The sequence below is a fragment of the Amia ocellicauda genome, chromosome 9 (genome assembly GCF_036373705.1).
Source record: "Amia ocellicauda isolate fAmiCal2 chromosome 9, fAmiCal2.hap1, whole genome shotgun sequence".
Classification (NCBI taxonomy): Eukaryota; Metazoa; Chordata; class Actinopteri; order Amiiformes; family Amiidae; genus Amia; species Amia ocellicauda.
Window position 1 is genome coordinate 26,424,437 of NC_089858.1, and position 22,620 is coordinate 26,447,056.

The following is a 22,620-nucleotide window of genomic DNA, read 5'->3' on the forward strand; positions in this document are numbered from 1 at the left end:
TTCTGAAACATGACTGACAGTCTCAATTAGATCACGAACAAAAAAAGAAAAGCAGCCTGTCTCTATTTCAGAAGTTTGGAATGAGATTTGAGACTTGTGTGTCAGGATGTACTGCAGCCAAGGAACGGGCAAAGACCTTTTCAAAGTTTTTTATTTGTGTTTTTAATTTCTCCACTGAACAGACCTCAACTCAATACTCTTAACTGAGGCGTTGTACTCCTTTTTTTTTTTTTTTCTACATGCATTCACGGTCTCTGATGAAGACAACATTTGTGTGTGTGGGGGGGGGGTACAGGTACAATGAGAGATACAATAACACCTCTTAATATGAAGGACTCTAATCAGTGCATTTGGAGCTTACTCAGCGTAAATATTACTGTTGAAATTCACATTCACACTGATTATTAATGAATGGATTTACTACGTCAGAACCTCCATAATGGGAAATGCTGGTATCACAATTAGTCTAAGTGTTTACATTCAAAGTCATTTTGAGGCGGTTGTGTTTTTTCTTTCTCCAGGACAGAAGTTCACACACAATGTGTTTGGCAAAATACTTTTTTGGCAACTCCCACACGTACTTTTATTAGAGCTCTTTTCCTTCCTGTGTACGGACACAGAAATATCAGTCTTTCATCAGCAGGCTGCTATCGCTAAACACTTCTGATTTTTGTGTGCTTGTTATCCATCTCCTATGCCTGATCCAATACCCATGAAGCCTTTATTCGGAGCTTCACTGTCAGACATTCCAAGACACATTCCACTGCCTGTTTGTTCCCGCTCCACCCCTTTTGAAGTCAGTAAAGAAGATGGATGTCAAGACTCTTTGTCAAAAAACGAAACGTTCTTTCAGTTTACATTTTTAGCATCACTGCTGGTTTGTTTCTAATTTTTAACCACACTACTGCATATCAGGCATCTAACTTGAGGTTTGTGCCAAAATGACTTGGTTAGATTCACTACTCTTTTTATCTCCATTCTACAAGCTGTACTTAAAAAAAATAAAAATAATAATAATAATTTAAAAAAAATACGGGCTTTAAGCACGGTTCCAAATCTTGTCTGTGCGATTTTTTTTTTTTTTTAAGCGTGTAATCTTAGAATTTGTGTGGTTTAATAGGGTTTGCTTTAGCTAAACGGTGAACAAACTCAGATTGCAGTCAACCCAGCAGAGTTGAGGTGAATTAATGTACATGACCCTTCATCGACCTAAGACGGGGGATGAGTGTGCTTCCTTCCAGACCAATGCCGATCATCCCTTCACACAGGGCTTGTGCAAGGGAAACAATATTCTCGACAGATATGGCTTTGCAGCGCCTTTCACTCCTGGCCCATGGAGTATCTCATTATTTGCGTTTCCGCAGGAGAGTGGCTTTGTCTGCAGGACGCTCCAATGGCATGATCAGAAGAAAGGAGATCAGAGTTAAGGCAGAGATTAAGGCCCTGACCACGGGAGGCTAATATTATCTCCTGCTCGCTGTGTCTGACAGCCACTGGGCTTTTATTAGACTAGAGACTTGAGCCCTGGCGGAAGAAATAGATACTTGAATCTGAGCCTTTATCTAATGCAGCGACGCAGAGAAGCCAGACTCTGCCGCTCCAGGGCTTCCTTCCCAAATGCAAGTTTTATCTCTCTCCCAGGTAGCCTGCAAATCCTGCACATTAAAGACTAAACAGTGCACATCTATGTTTTTAGTCTCCTGCTGTGGTTGAGGCTGGTTTCTGATCTGGGCGAATTTGGGTTCTTTCCTTGGGAGGGGTGGAGGACACTGTGTGTTTGGTTTTCATCTTGTATGTACCACATGATCCTATAGTGATTGTAGCATGTGCTAAGCTATATCTCAGAGTGCCCTGGTGAGGGTCGAACCTACATCACCTGGTCCCCGCCCTCTGTCTCCATACTGTCTCCATAGGGTGAAAGACTTGGAGTTCTGGCAATCAAGTCAAATACATTGAAAACGGCTTCCGGGTGAGTTTTGTAGCAGCATGCAGGGTTCCTTTGTGATTCCATTGTGGTTCCTAATCAGAAGCATGAAAGCAAGTTGATTGGAATAGCATCTGCAGCTGTTGAACTAGGATTAGCATCAACGAGAAACGCCCTGAATTTATAGAAGTCGTATAAAGTTAAATCTGTTTCTTCTAGGTCATCTTCAAGGACATCAGTTATTTTTTTCCCATTGCTAATTCTCTCTTGAGCTTTCGGAGACTATGGGCACTGGGCCAATGGTTTCCTGTAAAGCAACTCTGGAGGGTGATGTTATTGATGTCCAGCCATCAATCAAGTCCATTGATTGGGTTTTATTGATACAGCAGAGATCTGTGAAGGATTTAAAAGTTTGTGAGCCTTTTATTTGCATTTTATCCAGGACAGCCTAGTAACCGTCTGACAAGCAAGGCTTTTCTGGTCTTTTGCCATTCATTTATGGGCATCCTAAATAACCCTCACCCTGATGCAGTCTCTGTTTGTGCATCATGTCAACAACAACATTTTAAACATATAATGGATTAAATGTAAGTGTTAATGAAAATTAAATTAAAAGAACAAGACTGCAAAGTATGAATGAAACTTCTGCACAACTGCTGCCTGTAACCAGAAGAGCAGTCCATGTTACAATCCTGTGATGGTGTTTCTGTGGGGGACAAGAACAGAGGGATAAAAAGAGCAACGTTCCTGTAGGGTGTGCAAACCTATTGGTCAACCATTGAGCAAAATGATGAGTGTTCAAAGTGTTCAGACTCTCGTAATGGCTGTGGATACATTTCAGGAATTCTCCACCAAAAGGTGCCACATTAGAAGAAGGCCCTGTTGTCCTCTGCCTTTTAGTACTAATGAAGATGTAGCAGAAGCAAGGAGACAATGCATGTCTGAGAGGCCTTGTTGTCCTGAAAGCCCCTTGAACTTGGACTCTTAATGAGGATGCGCCTGCTCTGGAATTAGAATCAGTAGTTGGGTTTTGTGGAGAATTAAGCCATCTTGGCATGCCAGTTGCATATAGCCAATGCCAGCTATTATTGTCCCACACACGCTGCATGGAGGCTGGTGGCTTACTGCATCCCAGCGGGGATGGTCAGTGAGAATCCGTAGAAATGCACTTGGGAGGCACGGGGGTAATGCAGAGAAAGGACAACATGCATATTCCTGCAGCCTGCATTGCTTATTGATATGCTGCACTGTACTCCAGCATTCCATGGACCTAGAGCTCTTTTTGTTGACAATGAGATAGCTATCAATGAAATACACTTAGCCTGTGGCAGATTTTCTCTACAGTGTATCAGGGTGTAGAATGAACAAAGTTTGAAATTGGATCCAGACTGTAGGGCAAGTTAAAGTCCTTAAGGGGAAGATAAGTAGGGGGGAAACGGAGGGTAACTCTCGACAATGTTGCTGTAACTGTAGACTACTTGAGAGAATGACCAAGGGAGTGTTGGCACTGATTTTCCCAAGTGCTTCCGTGCCAGCCAAAGCCTGTACAATCTGTGTGGCAGTGATAAGGCCTCCTCTAAGATCTTACTCCTACATGTCCCCCTCTCCCACACAGCTGTCCCTTCACAGAATACATTTCAATTAGTGAGCAATGCCTGTACAGTCATCCCCCCAAAGTTATGTCGTAACTGGTTCAGAGGCCGGCGATATAAGTAAAGACAGATGTTGAAGCAGAAGCGTCCCTATTCGAAGCCATTGCGAAATTCAGGAGTAAACCGTAAACCATTAAATTAACTTTAAAAAATGTTATTAGAGCGCAGAGATGATTTCGGTGCATGTGCTGACTGCAGAATGAAGCTCTGGGGCCCCTCCTATGCGCTGCTCAGTGCAACGTTGCTGACGTAAGAAGAGACGACATAAGTCTGGGGATGACTTTTTTTTATTTATTTTTTTGGTTGAAGAGACATTTTCAGTTACCTGCTTGCTTGGGACTGTAGGCAAAGTAGGCAAAGGATTGTGAAACTGCATTTGAGGGAAGAAAACTATTTTGGTCTTTAATGAAATGCTGGTTCCATGCAGTTGCAATCGCATGTGGGACGCCCTGAGTTACAGAACAGTCATCTGCTGACCGGCTGCCGTGAATTCTGTTATTAGCTGGATGAACAGAGTCCAGATCTGACCTGTGCTGACCCCTGCCATTGAGCTTCAGTCCTCTCCATCTGGCTGCTGAGAGGTCAAGGTCATTGCATATTATTAGCAGAGGAGATGGGAACATTGGACTTCCCTGCTATTTCCTGCCTCATTCATTTGGGACTCCTCCTGCGGTACCCAAAATGTATTTAAGGAAACAAACCGCATGTTCTTTATTCATACTCGTACAATCCAGGGATTTGGACAAGGAATGTGACTTTTTTTTTTTTTTCTGCACTAAATCCATCAAATGCTTGAACACCTTCTAGTTGATGATAATTCTAATAATTCAATTGTAAAATTGTAATCCCATCTTATTTGAAACTTCCAGCATGATTTTTAGTTTTTTTGATTGGCGTGCAGAGTAGACATTTTCTTTGCTACAGCTCTGGACAGAAACCTGCTGCGCGACTGTTCCGTGCTCCAGCTCCATTCCACTCCATGCACTTCCTTCGTCAATCAATGTGTTAAATTCATAATATGGTCAGAGACATGCACTTCTGCCTGGAGAGGCTGTATTTGTATTTTCTGCCACTGGAAACCGTAAGAATCAATGCATTATTCTATTCCTTTTTTAACCTGAAATTCAAAGCAGCTCTGGCTTTGATGTCATGTAGTCTCCCACATCTGGGTTGGACCAAAGCACTTTCCAGGAAACTCATGCCCTCGGGGACTCGGTATTAAAAATTAATAAATAGACACTCGGCTCATTAATAGTCATCAATGACTTTGATCTTGCTCCCTAGGGGAACCAAGCCCAGAATGTGGAGGTATATTTAAAAAATAATGCTCAGAAGTGGCTGGTGTAAATAGGAAATGGGAATTTTCCAGACTTTATAACAAAATCAGAAATTACTTGGATAATGATCCTTCGGGAATTGTGGGAGCATGACCTACCCTGACCTGATATGGGCCTGCCTTTGATTAAGGTAATTAATTTAGGGCAAGTTTGCCTTCTTGACATACACCATGTGAAACCTCAACTTTGATCTCCTTTTTTGAAAGCCACTAATTCAAAGGCACAGTGGGCCTTCATTAAGAGGCGTGCCACCCTGAGACACCCAGATTCAATTAATTTCAATCCAAGCGATTGTGTTCCCCTGCTGCAGACCTTCCCTTTCCCACCCGCTTGGTTGAGTGGGAAAGGTTGCATTCTTGCTTGCATTCCCTGTCATTCCCTCCACCTCTTGTTCTCCTGCTGCCTTCTACTAGCCAGACCGCACACACAATGACTCCCTTATTGAGAAGACCTGCTTACTGCTCTTGCCAGTAGCAGCATTCGCGATCAGACGGTACAGTATCTGCCGAGCAATACACCTTTTTGGTAGCGCTTTGAACGGCTCCTCTTCCTATTGTTGTATCAAATTTTGCAGTTAAGAGAGAAATAGGAGGAGGAGGGCCAGCCGTTACAGGTCTTTTGCGAAGTTAATGATCGTCCGCCTCCAACCCATAAACCCCGGTGATAAAACGTTCTGATTTTGTCTGGAAGGCGACCTAGTGTTGCACTGCTACAAAAGAGAGTGTAGGACTTTGTTCGGAGAAAGAAAGCATGTAAACTTTTAAAAGCCCTAAATGTTTCAAATCTATGCCAGTTTCAATCATACGTGTCATGTACAAAGGCCTGTTAAATTGTGATTTATATATTTTTGTCAAGCCTCTTAAATATTTCTGACATACACATCAGGCTAGGCTCTTAAGGGTTAAATAATAGTTTCAATGTATAGGCTGTGCTGTTTCCAGGGTTTTGATTCTCACTTGGTTTCTAGCTGAAAAAACTGAATTAATCATAAGGGAATGCATAATGGCACAGATATGTGAGCAGCTGATGCGTGAATAGGGGTATTATGTTGAAGCTGCTGACTACACAACAACAGCAGCATCCGTTAGCTGGCCCAGTCAACCTGGAGTCAAACAATGTATGAGATAACTGTCTCAAGGCTGTGGTCTGAGTGAACCTTCTTCCTCCCATCACATTTAAGAGTGACAAGTCATTGTTAATGCAGTCTCCGTCAAGGAGATCTTGCGTAACAGAGCCTGTAGAAAATATTATAGAAAACCATTTAATTTGATATATTTATAAAAAGAAATAACCCCCTGTAATCCTGTTATTTTCAGCAGAACCAGTTGTACTATCATTAAAAAAAAAAAGTCACAGCTGCAGTAAACCCCATCCACCCACAAATCATCGCAGTGTGGATACTTGGCTGGGAGAATGAGCTTGGTTAAAAGAGATGCGGAGTGCTTGGCTTCCAGAGTAATGGCTCTGGTTTGACTGTGCCTATCTCTATCATCTTGCATTACGGTTTTTAGCTTTTTCTTGGAATACTGCAAGTGTGTGGTAAATGTCAGGGCAGCTCACTGATGTTTTCTCAGTCTGTGCAAAGCCACACGTATGTGTTTTCTGAATTCTGCGGTGCTATAGACTGCATGTCTTTACTTCTAGTTCTCATTTCTATTGAATTCCCTTTTCCACTGTCTTTTCCTCTAAGACTGTGGTTATCAGCGCTGGTACTGGGGCCCCACTTTGCTGCTTGTGCTCGGTTACTACATAGAGACCTTAACTGAACTATGACTTTCCTTAATGTATATATATATATTTTAATTGATTAGCTTACAAAGCATTTGACAATTCCTAGTAAATACGTAATTTTATACTTCTGCATGATGGCTCCCACATGACAGTAAATGTATTGCTGAACTGGGAGATTAATAGACATTTTGTGATTTAGTGTGAAAGAGTAAAAGATGTAATGAAGTAAATTGTACTGGTGGTAGCATGCAACATGGCAGTGCAATGCGTCTTGAGGGAAAAACAAATGCTCTGAAGACGTTATTTATTCAGCTTATTCTTGTACATTGCAAGACTTTTAATTTTTCTCTCAGCCGCAGTTATTGTCAAAACAAGCAGTTAATACAATGTTTTTTAATACTGAATGTCTGTTTTTAATATACGCAGAAACAAACAAGCAAAATGAAACCCACACCTCTTTAAAATTCTTTGTGGTCTTTATATGCCTCTTGGGTGCCCCTTTTCCAAGAACGAGTTATTAAAATCAGATTTAGCCTAGATTCTTTATTTGAAATTAAAATTGTAATGGGCAACTGAATTGGCATCCTTCTGCTTCAAAACTTTTAAAGATACATGGACATTTCCCAAGTAGCTCATCTGGCACTAAGCTTTGACCACTCTGCACAATGGGCCCTGCAGCCTGCATATGCCAACCTTCCTTACTGTGGCCATGATTGATTGGCTGAGTTTTGTCATAGCTGGACTGGGTGGAGTTACAGTCTGTTTGCTCCATAATATTATGGCTAATGATTCCTATCTTTTATGTACTTCATGCAGAAGTACCATTCATGCCTCTTTTTTTTACTTAGTTTAAAATCAATGTAAGCCTGCAGAAACTACTTTGGTCATCGCTGTATAATGTCAGAAATGATGTTGAGTTTCAAATGTGCAGCAAGTTTAGATTGACAGCATATGGAACGACAGATTGCAAAACCTGTCACCAAAATGAGGCAAGCTTATGTTGGAAGTGAACTTATCACTTAAAACCAGAATAAACTTTTGTTCACATGAATAAAGGTGAAATGACGCTCTGGGCAACATTTTAGACCCATCTGATTATCAGCTTTGTTCTTTAAAGTGCAAGCAATTATCTCCTGGTCCACATTATATATTTAAGATACCTGCTCGTGGAGTGTTGTAATTAGTGGTAGGTCATTCATCAGAGAGTACACTAGATTGTGCCAAGTGTCCATGTATCAACTATGAGTTGTGTTGTTGTCTAAACTTTAACTTTTCTGCGAATCATAAATAACACACTTGTATGTTAGATTTGTATTATGTAATACTAGAAGATGACTTATTGCAGTAAGTTAAACAGTGATTGGGTAGAAGTTTGTAATTTGTACTTTAATGGTCAAAGTTTAGATTGGCTGCAGGCCCAGGACTCTTCCACAATGGGTCTTTTGGCATTGTTAAATAAAGGTTACGTGCACGAAGACACAAACTACTACTCTCGTTATGGAAGCAGCACTGTAACTTCAAAATAATATAGACCCTTTCCCCCCATGTTTTTAAGACCGGAAAAGGAGAACATGGTTTGCCCCATGTAGCTTTTCTTGTCGTGTGGCTCTCCTGCTGCCTCATGGCTCACTTCCTGTTGCTGTGCATTCCTGTCTCTTGGAATGTGGCTGTTCTCTACCGTGGGGACTTCCTGTATGCCTGACATGTGGACCTTTGGCTCCCCCCTGGACCTGTTTAAGAAGCCATGCTGTCAGACGCTCTTTAACACACGTCCTGTTTTGTAACACACCACCGGGTTTGCAAAGAAGGTGTAAAGAGAGGGTCCAGTCTAGTCTGTCATTCAAAGGTTTGGTGATCAAGATTGTGTCCCAACTGACAGAGTGGTTGCTTTACTGTACCTCAACCAGCCTTGGAACTGTGCATGAGTCTTGTGTTTTATTTAATGACCTGCCTCCCTGCCATTGAAGCATATTACTAAACTATCCCTTCAATTGACCTAGTGCGGAAGCCAAGCCAGCTACAGTTCAGAATGTGGTTTATTATTGATTTTTACTGGGTAAATTGTCTACTGTCTGTTTAGTCCATTGCTTTTTTATGTCTATTTTCTGTTGTGGATTTGTTTATCATTTTGTCCCAAATTGTTGCTGAGCACTGCACTGCAGCACGGATCTTGGGTTTGCAGCCCACTGCATCCTGATGCAGGTCTATTAGCTCGTATTCTTGAAATGCAGTGATGCATTTATTGTGCATTTTATTCATTCTCCTTTAGTTCTTCTACTCCTTATTAAAAAGGTTTCCAAAAACTATTCTCACGACACCTGTGCTCCTGTGATTTAATTCCACCCCAGCACTGAGTGAATGAATTAAACCTGTTATTGGACTACTTCTTTGGACCTTTCTAATTGTTTTTGGTTAAAGATTTCAAATTCAGTTGACAATTTTGGAATTTGAATCTCGTTTTATAATCTGGTGGTGTACAAGGAGAACCTGTCTTAATTCATTTGGGTCCCAGAATACTTGATGGTTTGGCAAAAAATCGAAATCTGGATCCACAAAATAGTTAACAGCACCCTAAAACTGGAACTTAGAATCACAGTAGTTCACTGATAGTACATAAAAATGAGAAGGGGTACCTCTGCATTCATCTCAATAGACAACTGTGGCCTATGACCTTGTGGTACACCCAGGGGCATCAGCATAAAGTGGATTTGACACCGGGCTGTGAAATGTGGCTGTTCAGACCAGAAATATGGAGTTAAGCGAGTAAACTGAGGCACCATTGATGCTAATTGTCACATTCACTTACTGTACGTCACATCAAAGAGAAGGAAGGAGCCCATTATGCAACAAGAGGATGTTCTGACCCTGCATCGAGCTGTCCTGTGGGAGTGGGAGTGTTGGGGCCAGACTCTATAAATAGCACCCCTCCGCTGTGCGCTCCACTGGTGTCTGTGCCGACGAGGGAGTCCAGCACTCCCACAACAGAGGAGACTGTGCCGAACCATACAGGAGAGAGCTCTGGCACCACCACAGGTTAATGCTCAATTGTTTCGGGAATGCTCTCAGGATGCCTTCAGATGATGTAAATACGAAAGTACAAGACCGTGAGGAGACACCCTGGGCTGATTTTTAAAATGTTTTTATTTTTATTTTTTCGTCTTTCATAAGGTTCTTGTGAACACCTCAGGGCGTCAGTACAAAAGAGAATACATCTGTGGCGGCGGGGTTTCTTGTCTGTTTATTTAAAAATTTGCGGTATGCCTGCAAACCATCATTTTACAGGAGCTCAGTCAGATAATGGGGCAGACTGTTTGGACCCTAATGGGAAAAGCTTTGTTGTCCAGAGCAGTGTGACAGCTTATAAACTCCTGCCCAGTGTTCTGAAAGCACAATTTATTTCATTTTATTTGTTGGGGTGGTAGTTGATTCTGCTTTGTGTGGCCTCCCAATCCTTTTTTGAGTACTGTGTAACTTTAGGCCAATTTGGTTGACTCATTTCCTGTCTGTGGAGATGCCAAGAGCAATTATTCTTGTTTTGGGGTTTTGGACAGTTTTCATGTCATAGAAAAAAAAACAAAAAAAAAACATTAACTTTTCTTATAAAAGATATGTTGAAATATTTTTCCTCTAATGCTTTAGAAGTGACTGTGGTTGATGTCTGATACAGTTTGAAGGTCATAGATTTTCAAGGAAACTAGAGCTATGGCACATTGTTTTATAGGACCAATACCCACCAATATTCCTACTTGCATAAATACATATTTCTTTATTAGATTGTCGAGAGGTGTTAAAATTTGATCTATGTTTTCCATAGGTCTGAATCACGTATTTGCAGTAATAGTCATGTACACTTTAATGGGAATAACTGTTATGAAAATTATCACTCCAGTCCTGGGTAAAAACTCCAGAAAAAATTCCAAGCAAGATTTAATTTTGTTGACATGATATTGCATAACATATCCTCCTCTCTGCTACAGCAACTGCATAAAACCCATGCATCACTCTGCAGTAATAATCACTGTTCCTAGGTGTCCATACTTAGAAGGCAGCAAACACAGATGATATAATTGAGTTGCATTTCTGTGGTGTCATGTCTTGAAAATGTAATGCCTTTACTTCTCCAGTTTGTCTGACTCCCTTTTAACATATATTCGCTTTAATACATAGCCCAAATAGATTTTTTGTCATGGTGATGATTGCAGAAAAAAGGCATCTATTTCAGGTATCAAGAAGCAAACTGCAACTGTAACAAGCATTCATGCAAATACCTAGATATTACCAGACCCACTTATTTTGTGTATCTGCTTGGTCCTGCTTTATCCTGTAAACACATAGAAATCTCCACCAAGTTGTATGCACAAAGAATAAAGCAAAATATATCTTGTGTAGGCTACATTGTGAAAACAAACTTACAAACTGTAATAAACTTCTTAAACTTCTTACTTTGTTAATAGACACATGCTGATCAAAATACAATACACAGATGACTTACTGAAGGTATATTACAAATATAAAGACCAGTAACAAAAAACACTAAGAATAAGTGATGCTGCCCACGCTAGTTAACAAAATAACATTGTGGCAGCATTGTAATAAAGTGATCACAGCACAATATAAAACCACAAATTTGTAGACTCCAGGGGTGTGTTTCAAAACATGGTAAAATAACATTTTAAAATGACATTTATATACTACATTCCAGTAAAAATAATGACAGAATGCAGAGAATGAAAAGTTCTTCTTAAAAACATTGAACCAAATATGCTTCATTTATGCGTGTAAAATAATTCAATTGTGGTTGATATGCATTGAAATGTCAGAAACATGCAGACAACATTATTGTGCAGCAACAAGAGAACATTAACGACACTCTGTGGTCAGGATAACACATTTCCACAGGGTTTTTTCCGATGTCATCTATGTCCAAACCAAAATACACGCAAAACACTGCCAGAATTGCCAGAAGTGTTTTAGCTGTGTGTAAACCGCTGTGTTTGCCTGTGCTGACCGCTGTCCTGTGCTCTTCCTCTCCACAGTGAAGTACATCAAAGAGGTCACCCCACTCTTTAAGAAGCCCTCGCTGGTGGCGGACCTGCCCTGGGATGGGGTGCGGCCCCAGTCCCCCAACCTGAGCGGCAGCGAGGACTCTGGCTCCCCCAAACACTCCGTCAACGCCAAGGACAAGAAGGTCATCCCCCTGAAGATGGGCTTCATCAGCCGCAACCTCACCATGCCAGACCTGGAGAACAGGTACCCCCACTCCTCACCCACACAGAACCGGTGCTCTATAAATCGCTTTGTCCGTAAGTAACCTGGGCATGTCGCAGTAAGGCTGTACTACTGTTTAGGACAGGGTTTCTCAGTTCTTCTCCAAGATCATGTACACACCTATTGATACTCCGACGGTTGCCCTAGTGCAGGGGTGGCCAACCCTCTTCCTGGAGAGCTGCAATCCTGCACGTTTTCCAGGTCTCTATAAATTACCAATTAATGGATACCTTGAACGCAGGGACATTTTGCCTAATTAAGACCCACAATTGGTTCATTTAAGCAGTTAACGATCTGGATAGAACAAAAACTTGTAGACCCTGCAGCGCTCCAGGACCAGGGTTAGCCACCCATGCCCTAGCAAATGTGACGGATGTTCAAGGAGAAGGCAGCCCCTGGGGCAGATCTCACCCCAACCCCGCCATGATCTTGATGCAACTATTGCCTTGCAGGACCAGTGACGAGAGGAAGTCAATCAGAGTACCACCTGTCCTTAGGAAATGGTTACATGCGAGCAAGGGCTAAGAGAGGGTTGCCTAATCCAGATCCTGAGACACCAACTATGTCTTTTGGTTTTCATTCCACCTGTGCTCTTATCAGTGAGGTTAATCAGTATGCCTCAATTACTTGATAAGACATTAATTAAAACCAATTCAGACTCTTAATGAGTGAATTTGGCATTATAGAATAGCAGTGCTGAGTTTGAGAACTACCCACATGTAGAATTGAATGTCTTACGCCCAGGAATGAATGAAAACCATACTTTTTGTGGGAGTGTTTAATACAAAGTGATTATTTGTGCCAGTCAATCATGAATTGGCTCCACGTGAAGAGTTGTTTAGTCAGGTTTGATCGAGCAACAGATTATTAAACAAGTTTAGGACAGTTCACTTTCCTCCATCTCTTGGCAGTTATACGCCTGAAGTGGAATTTTCTGAAACCAAGATCACGAAAAAAAAAACGTATGACAGAGTTCATTAAGAATAAAATTAAATTCAGGGCACAACAATTCTGAGCAATTTAAGCGAATGTCTGGAATGGATAATGGCGGATTGGGAAACTTCTCTAAGATCCACAATGTCATCTGGTTTTCCTTCCAGCTGAGCACTTATATTTAATCTCCAGACTTGCTTCACAGAGCTGAAAAAGTCTAATTCACTAACATCAGCTGTTCAGTTTAGGGTTCACAACTGAAACAAACAACTCCGTGCTCCCTTTTACTCCCTTTTAATCTCCTAATGGAGATTAAGTTAGGTAAATCTCCATTAATTCATTGAATAATACTTGTTGCGTATTCTGTTGAAATGTTCTTTTTTGACTGAACTTTAGTCCATATATTCAGACATGCAGGTGGTTGTAACCTTTTTTGTTAAGTATCTGTTGTTTTGACTGCAGTACATACATTCATTAACAACTCATCGCTTTCCTGTCATCTGAATTTGTGTAATATGTGACACTTCTGTGAGAATCTGCTCTAACAGTGTTCGCTGGCTATCTGCAGTTGAGCAAAATGTTCTGTCTGAGTGGAGTTTCCTGTCAGGTGAAAACGCTATCAAAGGCTCTTGCTCTCATTAACATGGACAGAAAGCAGTTTAACCAAGTGTGATATAAAGCTACAATAGAAACTCAAGAGGTTATACAGACATGCCCTCGCTTGCCAAGTGCAAATAAAAATGTATTGCGACTGTACAAATCTGACTGTACTACAAAAATAGGTTGGGTCAGTTTTTCATAAAATGTTTGGTTTCAACGTCTCCTGGTTAATAAATATACATTTGGAAAAAACAAATGGATGTACTGCAATTGTGGATCCACATCCTAGTGATTGTGTTTCACCTAAGCCCACATTGTTTTCACTAAGTTCCTCAAAATGATTTATGTAAAAGCTATTTGCTGAGTTTTGCCCAATGAAAATTTGCTACGTTCCAGAAACTATTAGAGTTTCAAACACGCTGTGCAGCAGGGATTATAAAATTCATGATTAGGTAGGTGGTGACTGGATCAAAGGCCTGCAATAGCGGTTAAGGTATATCAGACTAGACAGACGCATCTAGAAAATATCTCAATTAGAATAGTTTTTTAATCTCTTCTTTGGTTATATTAATTGTATTTAGCAGATGGAATGTGTTAGAGCTTAGTAGAAGCCCAGATAAGAATAATTTCATAGGGAAGAAAGCAAAGGATTTTAAAGGCAGGAGAGGAAAGATTTTGACTAGCAGACAGACTAACCCTCCTTAAAGTTTAGTCCTCTGCCAGCTGTGATTTGTAAGTTTTGTGTTTCAAAGCTGGTGAATACGGGTGGGCGGCACAGTGGGGAAAGTGTTCCAGTGCTCCCTAGTTTTAAAATCCCAAGGATACTGTGTGATCCGTGATCTTCATGCTCACCCCAAGGTGTTTACACACCATTAAAGTGCTCAAGTCCTGCTGTACATCAGGGAGTGTGGCAATCAAATAACCCTCCAACAGCAATCACACAATTATAGGATACACCTGCGGGTAGCAGCCTAATTATTGCTAGCTCAGGAGCCGCCAGGGAGGGAACGTAACAGCTGTTTTTCTCTTGCCAATAACTGCTTGGAGCTGCACCATAAATAAAGTCATCCTAATTTTTCAGGCGGGCATAAAAGTGATTTACCTCAATGGTTTGGGTCTTTGCCTTCATTTTTTTGGAAGCTAAGTAGGAGTCTGGTGTACAAGACAACTAAAGGGGGACTTTCAAACGCTTTTGCTTCAGCGCCAAACCTGATCCACCTGATCGAGATAAGCGCCTGCCAGTTTTCCTAAGCTTTGTGTTATAGAAAACAAACACTCTTTTCTGTTGTTTGTTTGATAAGCAATTGCAAAATGTTACTGTTGTGTTAAGATGACTGGTATTTCAAACTTAACTAGTAACTCTTCAAACTTAAGGCACATATTCCTCTCTGATGGAAATCTCTTTGGAAACTTTTCTTGAACCCAAACTAGATAATTGGCAGAAGACAACCCCCCAACACACACAAATTTCTTTTGAGGGGGAGAGGGCTGGAGTTCTAACATGAGATCACTTCCTTGTGCAGAGAACAAGGTTTTACTGAGAGAGTGCTGATCTTGCTGTATTGGCCCTGCAATCCTGGACAGCAGATTTTAAGTTAGGCCCTTATACAAGTTTACCTTGGTAGATTGGTAGGGCCTTTACACTTTTCAAATGTTTTTATTGTGGTTTTACAGGGGTTTTAGTATGCCTTCACTGTGCTTTAATACACTCTATTCTGAACATCAATTCCAAACCAAAAAAATTGTTAGTCCATGCTATGAGAATTTCTTAGAAAACAGTACTAAATGAGGCAGAATGAATTCCTTCTGGAATAAGAGAAGCTTTGTTGGATGTTTAAATGCTTTTGAGGTGGATCTTTACAACTGTATAGTGTTCCAGTCTGAAAACATGAGCTGACACCCAAGTGCACTTCATTCCCCAACTGCTGTGGAGAGGTTTGTCTATACCCCGACTGGAACATAATGTACACATACACGCTCCTTTTCTGTACTGTGCTGTGTGTATTTCATTCGACCTGCACAGGATAATGTCTAAGTGAGAGCTGCATGCAAGATTACAGCATATTGAACAATGTTAAACCAGAGCAGGGAAAGGCCACAGCCCCTCCAGGGGTTACATGGCTTTCTCCCCTGCTGGTTGCATCAGGAATTTGTGTCTTTAGTCTGTGTCACGCCTCATTTCAACTCCTTTTCCACACAAGGAGGTCAAACATGGAGAGGGACCAACGGTGAGGGACCAACACAGGCTGGCAACAGAAGCACTGAACCCCAATACCTGCAATACCTCTCCACTGAGTTTATCTCAGTTATGTTCTGTACACAGCAAGGATCGGGTTGTCCGTTTCAAAATGCTGCTGTGTTAGGTCGTGTCATGTGCACCCAGTTTCAGTTTTTCTCTTTTGTTTTCGTATTAATGATCCCATTAATTTCAGGTTTATTTGCGTGCTTGACTTCTGTTTATTATAATTCCTCTTTTTTCCCCCCACCATGAATAAAGACCATTACAATTATTATCTTAATGCCTTGAGTGATAACCTATTTACCTGCTTTGCAGTTTCCTGGAAAAATTCCCCTCTTGTTTCAACTGTTGAAGCTAAATCACTGGGATCTCTGCAATTCTGCATCTGAATGAGATTTCAGGATCTGGTACCGACCAGGAAACAGAGCGAGCAGCGTGTGAACAATATCTTGTTCTTGCGTCTTGCCTTGTTCTGAGAGTGACCACTTTACTTTCATGTCAGGCGTCGCTGTCAACAAACACAGGCACACCAATTCAACCTGGCAGATTGTACAGTGAGGGAAAAAAGTATTTGATCCCCTGCTGATTTTGTACGTTTGCCCACTGACAAAGAAATGATCAGTCTATAATTTTAGTGGTAGGTTTTTTAACAGTGAGAGACAGAATAACAGCAAAAAAATCCAGAAAAATTAGGGAAATAAGTATTTGATCCCCTATCAAATATTAGATTTCTGGCTCCCAGGTGTCTTTTATACAGGTAAGAGAGTGCTCCTAATCTCAGCTCGTTACCTGTATAAAAGACACCTGTCCACAGAAGCAATCAATCAATCAGATTCCAAATTCTCCACCATGGCCAAGACCAAAGAGCTGTCCAAGGATGTCAGGGACAAGACTGTAGACCTACACAAGGCTGGAATGGGCTACAAGACCATCACCAAGCAGCTTGGTGAGAAGGTGACAACAGTTGGTGCGATTATTCGCAAATGGAAGAAACACAAAATAACTGTCAGTCTCCCTCGTTCTGGGGCTCCATGCAAGATCTCACCTCGTGGAGTTTCAATGATCATGAGAACGGTGAGGAATCAGCCCAGAACTACACGGGAGGATCTTGTTAATGATCTCAAGGCAGCTGGGACCATAGTCACCAAGAAAACAATTGGTAACACTACGCCGTGAAGGACTGAAAACCTGCAGCGCCCGCAAGATCCCCCTGCTCAAGAAAGCACATGTACAGGCCCATCTGAAGTTTGCCAATGAACATCTGAATGATTCAGAGGAGAACTGGGTGAAAATGTTGTGGTCAGATGAGACCAAAATCGAGCTCTTTGGCATCAACTCAACTCGCCATGTTTGGAGGAGGAGGAATGACCCCAAGAACACCATCCCCACCGTCAAACATGGAGGTGGAAACATTATGCTTTGGGGGTGTTTTTCTGCTAAGGGGACAGGACAACTGCACCGCATCAAAGGGACGATGGACGGGGCCATGTACCGTCAAATCTTGGGTGAGAACCTCCTTCCCTCAGCCAGGGCATTGAAAATGGGTCGTGGATGGGTATTCCAGCATGACAATGACCCAAAACACACAGCCAAGGCAACAAAGGAGTGGCTCAAGAAGAAGCACAGTATGGTCCTGGAGTGTCCTAGCCAGTCTCCAGACCATAATCCCATAGAAAATCTGTGGAGGGAGCTGAAGGTTCGAGTTGCCAAACGTCAGCCTCGAAACCTTAATGACTTGGAGAGGATCTGCAAAGAGGAGTGGGACAAAATCCCTCCTGAGATGTGTGCAAACCTGGTGGCCAACTACAAGAAACGTCTGACCTCTGTGATTGCCAACAAGGGTTTTGCCACCAAGTACTAAGTCGAAGGGGTCAAATACTTATTTCCCTCATTAACATGCAAATCAATTGATACCTTTTTTTAAATGCGTTTTTCTGGATTTTTTTGTTATTCTGTATCTCACTGTTAAAATACACCTACCATTCAAATTATAGACTGATCATTTCTTTGTCAGTGGGCAAACGTACAAAATTAGCAGGGGATCAAATACTTTTTTCCCCCACTGTAGATGCTGGAATGTAATACAGGGCCACTTGTCATTTCTAGGAGATGGCAGATTTAGCACACAGCGGCCGATCAGACCCACTTTCTGTTTTGGCAGACAGGCTTCCAGTGGGGCAATGAGGCCTGTGCCGCTGTGCCTCAGCAAGGCAAGAGTTGACAGCCATGGCCCTCAAGCTTTAAAATACACTGATTCACATTCACATAATTATTCTGTGTTATTTCAGTACTTTGCTAATGCAGTATGCGTATGTATACAGCATATGGGCAGGATGTGCATTTACAGCTGAGGAAGAAAGGCAGTCCACTGGTGCAAAGCAATGAGGCTGCGAAAGGGACATCATGTATTCCTCTGTTGCTCCTATTGAACTCTTGATAATTAATGCGCAACAGCAACAGAAAATGCTTTAAACATCTTCAAGATAAAATGGGTATATTTACCCAAATTCACTTTGAACTGCAGAAAAATTAAAATGGTTGCCTTCAGATTGAGGAAGACCAACTACTAATATGTGGTGTTGAAATTTCACAGACTACTTGAAGGCCTTGCTTTAAGACCCCTCCAGTATTAGACAATTCATGTATTTTGTTTACGATGCAAAATGAAACCAGAAAATACAAAAAAATCACTTTCGGTTTGAGTGACCTTTAGAATCCTACAGATCTAACATAATGTTGCAAGCTGCCAGCAGTGCAGTTGAGTGTCAGTCTATGTGGTATCATGTCTCAGGGCAGAACTGAGTAATTTCATGAATTATAGTTTTTTTTACAGTGGCTTGTTAATGTGCTATATTTTAACATGGCGTGTGGTAGTGGCAGCTCTCACAGCTACACTTTGCTGAGCAGGTCGCAGGGGGACCTCAGGGTGTAAATCAGTAAGTAATGCCCACCTGAAGAGCTCATTTAGTTCATTAATGCTGTTTTTATTACAGAGTACGTGCTGATTTACAAAAGCTCTGTACTTAGCGAGCCCCGAGCTGTAATCCAAACTGATTTCAGCAGGATAAAGTTGCTAGGCAGCTGTGGTCGCTTGACTCATTGGACAGAAATGTATTTGTAATTTGGAGGAAATTTGTTGAGCTCTTTGGCTCTTAACCAAGTTGTTCTTCCCCGGAGGTTTGCTGGCAGAACTGGCCACGATCCCTATATTTAAAATAAAAAATATCCAATATGACTTTGCTCCCCCATAATTCATTCCACTTACCTGTAGGTGTGCCACCCCCCACTCTTTGCTCTCACCCCACCACTCAATGCTATCTTTGTGCAGGCCTGCCTCTCTCAATTACTGCACACACAGTGGGGTTGAGTTTTTGCCTGTCAGCAGCCGTGTTTGTTTTGCTTTCGCCCCGTCATGTCTTGTGGTAGGCTCTCGTTGTTCCAGGCCATAATTCAAGTCACTCAGAACTTGCAAAAGTGTCAAACTGCGTCTCAACTCATCCCACACAGGCAGCAAATGCCAGGTCGGCACGGAGGTGAGCCTGACAGTGCTAAATAGTCAGGGCTGGCATGAAGGCTCATTTCATCGTGGTAAACTGACATTTACATTAGACACCTTTACTGCGGTTTTCCTGTACAGTTTACACAAATTTAGCAAACTTTCACTGTGCCGTCTCTGTGCCTTGGCTGTGATTTATTACATCACTCCCAAGGCAACGTCACCACTTACTGTTGGAAATATTTAGTATCACAACCTGCTTATGAACAGTTACTGTAGCATTAACATTTACAGTGAAGGCCTGGCTAAGCTGCATTGTGTGATATTGTTGCATAGTAGGCTTCTATTGTTTCACTGAGATTTGTTGTGATGATGCAACTATTCTAAAAAAATTAAATAAGTTGTGTTTTATTTCCTGTGTGCTGCTTTTGTCCTGTTGTTGGAGGTTCATGATTTTAGCTCTGGTGCTGCTTTAAATTCCAGATGTGAAATGCACAGCACACTTTTATTTTTGCTTATCATGTATTACTCTCTCTGATTCTCTCCTCTCTCTCCTTCCTCTTTGTCATGCCTTTTCCCTTTATGGAAAGTGACCAGTTCCTCCTGCCCTTTTGTTCAATGGTTCTTTTACCTCATGGCGTTTTGGCCCAGTAAAGGCAGTCTCTTTATTTCAGGTCATGTTGAATCAATTGTGCTTTTTTCCTCTGTACGGAGAAGAGTTGCCTTGTAGTTTAAAGGGCTTGTTTGTCTTTTTCGCTGGGCTGTTCGGTGTATAATGTGATAAATATGCTTGGTTAATGTTGTTCTTTTTGTCGTGGTAGTCCTCTACATTTGACAGTAATTTACAGTTTGTTGCAGCCTTACACTATCATCTGACTGTGACCATGTAGTCTTCTCACACAAAAATGCTCTTGCAGTCTCAGTGCAGTCCTATTCAAGCATTCACAGATGTTGGCCCCCCCTGAGGGAGGTAAGATAAAGGTCAGAGGGAGCACACTTTTTAGGAGGTGCAGCCTTTGAGATCCTGTATTGACTCAGTTTAGCATAAAATGTCCTCTCCCTGGGAGCTTGTTGTGTGAGGCTGATGTCACATCTGATCTCCTTTTCCTTTTCAAAGCTTTTTGGGAATTTCAGCAGGAAACAGGATTGTTTTGTTGATCTGGTCAGCACTTAATATCCATACCTTTAGCTTGCATCCATTCTCCAGCTCCAATCAGGAGCCTTATCACAACATACACAACCTTATGGTTGTGAGTTTTATTTGTTTCAAAGGAACACAAATGATCAGGGGCATGCTGGCTCTGTGTTTCTTGAAAGGAGTTCTGTGATGTGGTTGATTTGGTTTATTGTGCCCTAAGATTCTAGTTTTGAAGAAAAGCATGAACTCTTATAATTCTTACTCTTAATATTGTCACTGCCCAAAGACAGTGGATTTCATTAATTAAAGCCATCTCTGGCACTGTAATTGGAGCACCCTTCTCTTTAAAATGAAAAAAGTTACACAATGAAAAATAAAATGTTTTTAATGGCATTTAGGGCTCATAAATTAGCAAGATGTAAGATTTATGTTACACATTTGACTTGGTTTTCTTCACAGAAAAGAATGTTGTAACCATAGTAGGGAAGTGAATGTTTTATGAAGTCTGCCTATTGTAGGATGTGTAGGGCTAAGTGATTTGACTCATAAGCTTTAGGACTGGAGTCAGATTTATCAGAGTGACCATGTGAGTCAGTGGTTTCACTGCAGGTCCCAGTAGATATAAGCCATCATGCAGACAACACATATTGAAGGCAATGTAGAGGTATGGGTGACTGAACATTTAGCGGTGGAATTGTCTTGTGCAGCATGGGAATTTTGAATCCTGTTTTATCCTTTGAGAAAAGAGAACTTAATTTTCCACGACTGACTGTCGTTTTTCAAGACCACACGATCGTCATACCAAGAAAAACATACTCGCACAACACATTGATCCTCTTCCCTTTGTGTGTCCTTTGAACTCTCATGTATGAGAAAAATGGCTGCTTTGTTTTTCTTAATTTCAAAGCAATTAATTACACCAAAGCAGGGTCATGCATGGAAAAATGAGGGATTTATCCTTCTGTGTACTTTTGGGATGCAGAGACTAGTTTCTAGAACTTGTTTTTATCAGCCATACATTAAATATTTCTTAGTGCAACAAAAGAGCTGCTGTCAGAATGGTTGCTTTGAATGCAGTTCATTCAAAGCTCAGTAAACAGGAAATATAGATTGATGGGAGGGGCTATTGTTATTGCAGAATGGAGATATTTGCAGCTTTTTTCTTTGTGTTTAAATTTGTTAAACAGTTGAATTTCAGAGTGCTCTAGTAGAAAGACTTGAGGGTCATTTTAAGGAATAAAAGTTATAAGATATTAGAATGCATTAAAAGTCAATACCTTGCACACTCCCATTTGTTATTTTCTAAAACGTACAACAACAATGTTCTTATGGCTCTTCCCAGTGACCTACACTCTGTTACCCAAGTCATGTTCAGTTAGCACTAAACACAGACACAGGTTTTTTATTTGATTTATTTTTTAATCCTAACTTTTGTTACTTTGCAAGAGAGGAATAATAGGAAATTTTCACAGTTGTGGATTAGGCAGAGGGTCTTATAGTAGGCTGTAAATAGCTTGTGGGGTGATCCCTGGTTAGTAAATGGCTTACACTGCATGTTTAATGAGATTCCCTGGAAATCCCCTTTGTTTTGTGCCGCTGTCGACCATTAAAGTGGTGAATGTAAGTATTTTTAGCCGCACATTAAAACTTCACAGTGGATAAAGCATTTTAACACAGTCTTGAACACACTCTTGATGCTGAAAGGGTAATAGAGTTGCAGTGCTAAATTTAAAGAAGGACTTATTCATAAATAGGTATAATGCTTGGCTGAAATAATATATTATGAAATTTACAGTTGCCCAGTTTGTAATACTTTGCTCTTCTTTTTAAATCACCTGCATTTGTGGTGAAGCAGCATATACTGTAAACAGGATTATGCTTCAGCACAGCAGATTATATTGACCTCTGGATTTGTGTGTTTCACAGAGCTTACTGTCCCTGTATCAGACCTTTTGTTATGCACTGTTGATTATTTCATAGATTGTCTTTTTCTGTATTTCTCTTAAATGCAAGATGCCCACGTATCCCTAATTGGTGCACCAGATATTAATCCTTTATTAAAGTGTAAACAAACAAAACAAAAACAGTACTTTGATTCCTTTGTGATCATGCAATATTGATCAAGCATACCTTCAGAATGGAAAGATAGATTTTGTTTATGCATGGCAGTTCATTCAGAGATTGCAGCTCTAGATTGTCTGGTTTATCACCATATATCTTTTCCCTTAATTGGATTAATCAGATCAAACATTCAAGAGGCAGTGCTAATGCTCATCTGCACAACACCCTTGTGTCCCCTGTT

General features: G+C 41.1%; 1 protein-coding gene across 2 annotated transcripts in view; it reads left to right on the forward strand.

Annotated features, from left to right (window-relative positions):
- sntb2 (syntrophin, beta 2) overlaps positions 1 to 22,620 on the forward strand; it is a 72,695-nt gene that overhangs the window by 17,869 nt on the left and 32,206 nt on the right. For both annotated transcript variants that reach the window (XM_066713922.1, XM_066713921.1), the window contains exon 2: positions 11,681 to 11,894. In XM_066713922.1, coding sequence (XP_066570019.1) covers positions 11,681 to 11,894 — 214 coding nt within the window. The remainder of the gene's footprint in view (positions 1 to 11,680; positions 11,895 to 22,620) is intronic.